This window comes from Dreissena polymorpha, chromosome 14 (assembly GCF_020536995.1).
Source record: "Dreissena polymorpha isolate Duluth1 chromosome 14, UMN_Dpol_1.0, whole genome shotgun sequence".
Lineage (NCBI taxonomy): Eukaryota > Metazoa > Mollusca > Bivalvia > Myida > Dreissenidae > Dreissena > Dreissena polymorpha.
Genome location: NC_068368.1, coordinates 12,322,630 through 12,331,627, shown reverse-complemented (window position 1 = coordinate 12,331,627; position 8,998 = coordinate 12,322,630). Strand labels below are relative to the sequence as shown.

The 8,998-nt window shown below is 34.4% G+C and overlaps 1 protein-coding gene across 1 annotated transcript in view; it reads left to right on the top strand.

Moving 5' to 3' along the window:
- Positions 1-2,929: 2,929 nt before the first annotated feature.
- Positions 2,930-8,998, top strand: part of LOC127857177 (hexokinase-2-like) — a 73,671-nt gene continuing 67,602 nt past the window's right edge. Inside the window, exon 1 of the mRNA XM_052393594.1 lies at positions 2,930-3,498. Within this exon, the coding sequence (XP_052249554.1) occupies positions 3,334-3,498 (165 nt within the window). The 5' untranslated portion in view covers positions 2,930-3,333. The remainder of the gene's footprint in view (positions 3,499-8,998) is intronic.

Genomic DNA, 8,998 nt, shown 5'->3' with positions numbered 1-8,998 from the left:
GCATGTCCAGGCCATAACATTTTTCATTTATTGTGAGATTTAAAAATCATTTGGCAAATTTGTTCACCATTATTGGACGGTGTGTCACGCGAAAGAATTTTTTCGATATCTTCAAGGTCAAGGTCACACTTTGAGTTCAAAGAAAGGTCAAATGCATGTCCAGGCCATAACTTTATCATTTATTGTGAGATTTTAAAATCATTTGGAAAATTTGTTCACCATCTTTGGACGGTATGTCACGCGAAAGAATTACGCCGGTATCTCCAAGGTCAAGGTCACACTTTGAGTTCAAAGATCAAAAATTGCCATAAATGAGCTTGTCCGGGCAATAACTATGTCATTCATTGTGAGATTTTAAAATCATTTGGCACATTTGCTCACCATTATTGGACAGTGTGTCGCGCGAAAGAATTACGTTGATATCTCCATGGTCAAGGTCACAATTTAAGTTCAAAGGTCAAAAATGGCCATAAATGAGCATGTCCGGGCCATAACTATGTTGTTCATTGTGAGATTTTAAAATCATTTGGCACATTTGTTCAGCATCATTGGCTGGTGTGTCGCGCGAAAGAATTAATTACATCGATATCTCCAAGGTCAAGCTCAAACTGTGAGTTCAAAGGTAAAAAATGGCCATAAATGAGCTTGTCCGGGCCAAAACCATGTCGTTCATTGTGAGATTTTAAAATCATTTGCCACATTTGTTCACCAATATTGGATGGTGTGTCGCACGAAAGAATTATGTCGATATCTCCAAGGTCAAGGTCACACTGTGAGTTCAAAGGTCAAAAATGGCCGTAAATGATCTTGTCCGGGCCATAACTTAGTCATTCATTGTGCAAATTTAAAAATTACTTGGTACATTTGTTCACAATCATTGGACAATGTATCATGTGAAAGAATTACGTTGATATCTTCAAGGTCAATGTCGCACTTGGAGTTCAAAAGTGAAATATGGCCATAAATAAGCTTGTCCGGGCCATAACTATGTCATTCATTGTGAGATTTTTAGATGACTCTGTACATTAATTTTGTTCACAGTCATTTGACAGCGTGTAATGAGAAAGAATTCAAGAGTTCAAAGGTCAAAATGGCCATAAATAATAATGGCATAATAATTCTTAAAAATCACCATTTAGATTCTCTTGTTTTGTGAAGACAGCTTGCAAAATAGTCTGTGTCAATGCCGCGTGTGGGGGTATACATCACGTCTGTGACAAAGCTCTAGTTGATCCTTGAAATATAAATAGATGAAACAGGTTCCATGTTTTACAAATATTATTCTACTCTTTAAAACAAATATTCTCATACAAGCAAACACATTTAGGCAGGGATCTGGCACTTACTGTGACAAGCTCTTGTTGATTTTTATGTCAACCTAGTTGATTGCTTTCCTGAGTTGAAATACTTGCATGAATCTGTCATTATGGTCAAGAGGTCAAAGAGGTAGATTGATACGGTCAACCCCTGTTCCAATACCAGTGGTGCAAATTAAAATGTCTAAATATCTTTTTGTCCCCTACCGGTGAAACCGTAGGGGACTTATGGTTTAAGTGCGCTGCGTCTGTCAGTCTGTCTGTCTGTCCGTCACACTTTTCTGGATCCTGCGATTACTTAAAAAGTTCTTCATATTTTTTCATGAAACTTAATACATGGATAGATGGCAATATGGAGATTATGCACGTAATTTCATTTTGTTCCAACGTCAAGAATTCTGGTTGCTATTTCAACAAATATAAACAAATATGCACCAAATATAAAAAAAAAATTTTTTACTGACAATGGTGGAGTTTCACAGGTAGGGGACAAAAGTGCTTGGCAATCTCTTGTTAAGTTTAAATTTTGTTAACCAGGTATTCCTAAGGAAAAAACTGGTTATTAGATTGGCAAATGTCGGCGGGCGGGCTGGTGGACTGGCGGGCGGAACAAGCTTGTCCGGGCCATAACTTTGTCGTTCATTGTGAGATTTTAAAATCATTTGGCACATTTGTTCACCATCAGTAGTCGGTGTGTCGGGCAAAAGAATTATGTCCAGGCCATAACTTTGTCGTTCATTGTCAGATTTTAAAATCATTTGGCACATTTGTTCACCATCATAAGACGTTGTGTCGCGCAAAAGAATTACGTCGATATCTGCAAGGTCAAGGTCGCACATTGAGTTCAAAGGTCAAAAATGGCCATAAATGAGCTTGTTCGGGCCATATCTATGTTATTCATTGTGAGATTTTAAAATCATTTGGCACATTTGTTCACCATCATGGGACGGTGTGTGGCACGAAAGAATTACGTCAATAATTCCAAGGTCAAGGTCACCACGAATAAAAATATATTTATTTTGATACAAATTGGGTTAATTATAAACAATTATCAGATAAAGGGAGACAACTAAATTAAATCAGTTCAGTGTTTGTTGTCTCCCTTTATCTGACTTTTTTTTTCACATTGAAAACCTGGTTTTGTGACAATTTTGTCCCTTGTTAATTTTTTCTTACACAAAAGTGCAAATTCCTTTTACTTTATTAAGTTGAGGCATGTTGATAAGCATAAATTCAAAATCTGTGAACAAGCCCCTTTAACCCTTTACCATTTAGATACGTATTTTGACGCATTTGAAGTCCCTTGGAAAGTGAAATTTAATTAAATACCTTTCTTACTAAATTCAAGTTTGAAAGGCTTCATTTCCAACCCTTGATTACTGATGAATAGCAAACAGCATAAAACCTTAACAACTTCGAGTTACTCGCAGGCTGTTCTGGTTTTATGCTGGTTGCAATAGCCATTTTCACTTTGCTTCTATTGTGGGAAAGGGTTAAGAAATAAACTTGTTTGGCCTGAAATTAGTTATATGCAGTCTGTTGCCAGTTGAGCTATCAATCATGCAGGTAGAGTACCGCCCCCTGTGTATAGAGATCGCTATATAACCCTGAAGCACACTGAAAACAGAGCAAGATTAAAGCATACACATTCCAATACAATATTACTATTGATCCACGGGTTGTTATATTATCAAAAGCTTAACTGCAAGAGTGTACACTGTTTGGACATTCAATTTAGTTGAAGATTACATTTTTCAGCAACAAAAGATAGTTCTTTGCAACGATTTAGGCAGATAAATTTGACATTTTAAAGCCATTTTTAAGCATTGTTAATATCAAGGAAGCAACATCACAGATTCACAAACAGCACAGAGATATCATCTTGAACTGTTAAGTTATTCAACAAGGAAACTGAAAAGACAAATTATCAGAGCAGTGAAGTGTAGTTAACTGTGCGTGTGGAAATAGAAACATTTTGTTTGAATTCCTAAAAACAAGAAAAGAAGCAAAAGCAAACATGGCTGGTTGCGGTGTTGAAATCGACGAAGAAATTCTGGATGTGAACAATCCAGCGATTCAGATGGTGAAGAATTCACTGAAAGACGTGACAATGAAACAGGGTCTTCATCAGCTACTCGCCGCCATCATGAAGATGGTTCCCCCTCACATCGAGGATCAACTTGTGAGTAAAATATTACCGGTTTTCAGCTTGACACTGCGTTTTTTAATATTTTCACCGGTGTGCAAGACCCATTGTAATCAAGAAACATATCTGGATGCCATCTTACATATATATATATTTCTTCTTCTAATGCAGAACTCCTTCTAGATAGATGTATATTTTTTTCTTTATATTATCATATTTAGAGGGGAAAGTGTGAATTAGTTGTATATTTTCTGACGTACAAGATGTGATAGTTTTAGATCTGTTATGTATTGTATCATAATAAACCAGTCAAACATGTATGGTGTCGGTAGTAAAATCAATGTATTGCATGATTAAACTAATTTTATGTGCATATATCCTTGTATTACTTATAAAAATATTATTTATCAAAGTTAACCTTGAAAACATATGGTGGTGGTGGTATTATATTCAATACTGTTGGATTGTTCTCTTGAGAATTTTGTTATGCTATTTTATGGTGTTTTCCAACGTGAGTGATTACATTTTCACTTATTAAAATCATCGAATTTCTTCTGTTAAACTAATGGGAGTTAAATTTTAAAGAAAATATGTGTATCATTTATATAATATTCAAATTAGAATAAAAAAGTGTGTGTAAAGAATAATACAAAAGAAGTGCTTAAATGACATCTGCATTACCTTACAACTAGTCAACTTTGTGAAATACTGAGTTGAATATAAAAATAACCCTCTCACACAACACAATATGTTTGTTTCTTTAAGAACATTTTTTAATCAGTCTGTTATAAATGCTTGTGCTTCTGTAAGCTCTTTGGTTTATTTACTTTTAACAGAAATTGGGCTTTCATTATTATCATTTTTGTTGTTTTTGTTAAGAGGCCATTTACTTAAAGCTAAGTTAAGCTGTATTTTGTAATCTTAAAACCTTGTGGTGTTTGTTTACATGCTGCATTTACTGAAGGAGTGTCTTATCCCCAATGATTTGATTGGTTAAAAGCTTGGAGGTGTGCTGCAATCTGATTCGTCAGTCCTTGAAGTTCATATGAAGGTTACAGAGTACAGACCAAGGTGGTCTACATGATGAAACCCATCAAGCTTCAAACTAGAAACATAGATTAATTATTGTCATTATTGAGTAATTTCGTTTAATTCATGGTCTATTTAACCCTTTTCCACTAGAAATGTATTTTGATGCATTTGTAGTCCCATAGAAATTTATTTAAATACCTTAATTTTACAAAATTCAAATTTAAAGGCTTCATTTTCAACCCATAGATACTGATGAGCAGCAAACAGCATAAAACATGAACAGACTGCGAGTTACTGGTTTTATGCTGTTTGCACATAGCCGTTGTCAATTTGCTTCTGAGTTGGAAAGGGTTACATGACTGTTTTTTGGTGAAATTTGGGTATGGTACAAACTGTTGAACACATTGATAAGTCTCATCACTTTTAAAATCTTCACTGGTCAATTTTGTGTAATTGTTTTTTCAATCTTATTAAATGCGGGTTATGAAAAGATCAGGTATTAGATACTATATATTATTTTGCTTAAATTCATGTTGTAATGTACATTTTCACACACAAAAAATGTTACACACAATTTATCCAAATTATAATTCAAAGAGTGTACTTCATTGAAAATTTGATCGTTAAAATCAAAGTTTGTATAGAGTTATTTCAAACCCACGCATTCTATCTTGTTTTCTATGTTGCAATATGTTTTCATGAAACTTAAAGTAAAACGCAGATTTGTCTGGCAGTGTGCTGGAATTTCTCCCAGGAAAGATGATCTAAAAATAGTGTAAATGTCATTGCAGACATTGCTTAAATAGCCTTAATGTCATTGCCGATATTTCTAGGAAAGTGAAGGTGAAGCAGAAGGTTGTTCTGTAATTGCAGCCTTTGGAAATTATTGTAGGTCCTTGCATGTTTGTTTTTTGTTGAATTTTGTGTTATATTTGAATGTTGCATTACTTTCTGAACCATTCCTTGAACATTTGGATTGCAGTGTAAAACAGACAAATGTCTATGCAGTAAGCCATTCATTTTGATCATTAAAATGCATGTTTAATGTTCTCTGTAAAAAGTCCTGTATCTTTTTAAAAGGGAATAGACTCTATACTCTGTAGTCTCAAGTACATTGTAACACCTGCTGCTGCTGCTGCTGCTGCTGATGATGATGATGATGATGATGATGTTGATGATTTTGTTGATAATGATGATGCAGTGTATATCTAGCTGGGCCTTTTAAAATGAACTAGACTCTTTACTCTGTAGTATCAGATAAGATTTTACACCTGCTGCTGCTGATGATGATGATTATGATGATCAAGATGATGATGTTGTTGATGCATTTTGAGGGGTAAAAGCCAGAACGTGATAACTCCATTTTTCAAATAGTGGAGAAAAACGCAAAATTAAGGTTTGACAGACTACAACTTTTAAATGAATATGAATATCAGCGTAATATTTGGTTATAATATAGGTAATAGTATTGTTATGACATTGTAAACATATTATATGATTGCATACAATATTTAAATGCTTTTGTATTCAAAATAGCACTTACTTCATTCTGGCATAAACGGAAAACATATATATTTTCAGAGTACAACTGTGTTAAGTGTACTTGGTGCTATTTTGCATAAGAATTGAACGCTGCTTTTCCTATACCATACAGGACCTAGTGCCATTTAAACAAAACAGCCTTGTGCTATGCAGCTATTTTACGAGACTAAACGAAACATGTGCACTTAAAACAAGTTTATTTTAATAATTATAATGGTAATTCTTTTTGTAGAAGTACATACTTATTTTCTTTTGCATTCTAGATTTGAGCAGGACATGCAAATGTGTCTCCAACCTTAACAATGGAAGAAAGTTAAGATTCAGATATTCTATTCCACATCTGCATCTTATCTATCTTCTATTGTATCTGGGTCTGGAATATTCTTGAAATACTGGTGATATTCTGAAGGAATTATCCCTTCAGAGCAAAGTGATGGCAGGTCTTTCTTCTTTGTTGCTGTAATTGGAAGTTTGGAATCTACAAGGGTTGTATGTCACATTTTATAGAAGGTCCTTTGATAGAGGATTTGATTTGGTTTTATAGAGGATATGAGTTTTCCACAATGAAAACTGGTGTCATCAAAACTGCACTTAAAAAACACACACCCGGATCACAATTGCAGTTTTATCAATTTTATTTTTGTCCATATAACCTTTTGTCCACTTACATTTACAACATTTGGCGGCATTACAGTTTAAGCTACATGCTTGATATAAAAAGCGTCATAGTTTTTCATAGGCACTACAACATACGGAGTTCTCTTTGGTGTAACCCTCACAATTGGTTCCCCATTAGTAAATATACCAATGTAAATTTCTTTGCTCATTCAATGGAAGCAGGTCCACTATCACACTCCATCTGGGTATGTCCACTTTCTAAATACTTTTGTTCAATGGTGTCTATGTTTTTACATTTTTCAATGCAACAGTAATAACCTAATATCGATTTTGACCACTACAACAGTCAGAATAAAAACAGACATTCTTTACTGTGATGGGAAGGGATTTCATGGAAGTCAAAAGACAGGTTCCCACTTCACAGCCGCATTTTCCTTCAGTTTCTTTCCACAATAAACATGTCAAACTTGTGTTTTGTAAACAGTAAAAGAAAATATTGAAACTTTTTTCTTTTTCTTTTATAATAAACTTGGCTCACACGAGAACATTTAATCGGTAAAACAGCCTCTAGATCAAATCTTATTTTACCATCTTAGTGGGAGAATAATGACTTTTAGATAAGCACCAATGAAGGCATATTCTCCCTATCTAATTACAAATAAGCACAATAGTTTGTGTATTCCTGTTTAAATAAAACAAGATGCAATAATTCCTTAACAAGGAAATGGCTTCATATTTTGTTTTTACCTTAAAATATATGCACACATGGCTTATGTTTAAATGATTTAAGTGCACTTAAATCCTTTTGGCAAATGTTTTTCCTCTCAATATGTATGAAAACTTATTGTGCCAAAATGACTTAAGTGCACTTGAAGCATTCTGGCATACACCAGATTTGTCGATAAGCACTTAGTGCACCTTGGTTCTTTCGGATAAACTATGTTGTATTCAAGATGTGATTCCAGGGAATAGTGCATATTGTAGAGCGTTGGAATAACTCTATGAAAGTGCAAAAAAGTGATTTTTGATAAAAAGTGCACTTATCACGTTCTGGCTTTAACCCCTCGATTTGTTGATAATGATGATGCAGTGTAAGTCAAGTTTGGCCTAAACGGATACCCACTGCCCCCCCCCCCAAGATCTTTCCCCCCCCCCCCTCCAAGATCCCACTCCGCCCCTAGGACACCCGCCATAACCTATTGTGATCAAATCACGTTATTTAATCACTGGAAATTGTTTTTGAAGTTCAATTCATTAATTAATTAATTAATTAAATTGAGACTTTCTTTTAATTTTAGAAACAATGTTGACGTATAGACACATGCTTTACTGAAAATATTCCACAGGGATAATATGGCCATGCCTGTGTAAGTGCCCTTTTGACAAATTAGCACCCTTTTCAAATCCTAGACCTTGATGCTGATGAGGAGGAGAAGGAGGATGTTGTTGATAATGATGATATTGATTATATGATGATTATGATCATGATGTTGATTTAGCAAAAAAGTCTGTAATTTAATTGTTTATATTACGAGAAATGAATGTCTTAAATTGAAAATTTTATCTTTCATCAGTAAACATGTTTTGTAGCAGCAATTGATAAAGCTTGCTGAATTATTTATTGAACATAAGAGATGGCAAAAATTAAAAAAGATAAAACATACAAATTTCTGTTATACATTTGTATTACTTATAGTATAATTAATAAATCAACACGATTCTTTGATGAAGATGATAACAGCTATCCAAATGTAGGACAGAGAGCATTATACATAAGAATCATGGTAAACATGAATCATCTTGATTATGTCGACAATTTAATTTAAAAAAACATCAACAGTATCAGTGGTAAATTGCTGATCGTTGATGATGGTGGTGGTGGAGGTGGTGGTGATGATGATGATGATGATGATGATGATTGATGATGGTGGTGGTGATGATGATTATTATTAAGATGATAATGATGATGACGATGATGATGGTGGTAGTGTTGGTGATGATGATGATGATGATGATGATGATGATGATGATGATGATGATGATGATGATGACACTCTTTCTTAGCATTTATTGATTTTCATTCATCAATTATGTACATTTTAGTAACCTCAGAGGTGATCCAAGGTCAATTAGAGAATTGCATGGGAGTGCCATCATTGGCAAGAGTTGCATCATCACCCATAGGCTAGTGCTATTGGAAACTTGTAGAATGGTATAGGTTTATTGATTTCGTATTGATCACAACTGCCTGGCAGTGGTTCCAATGACTGGGAAAACCAGTCTACTGTTGGAAATTATACTGTGTGAATAAGTGCCGAGAGAATAAGTGGAAGCCCTATTGTTT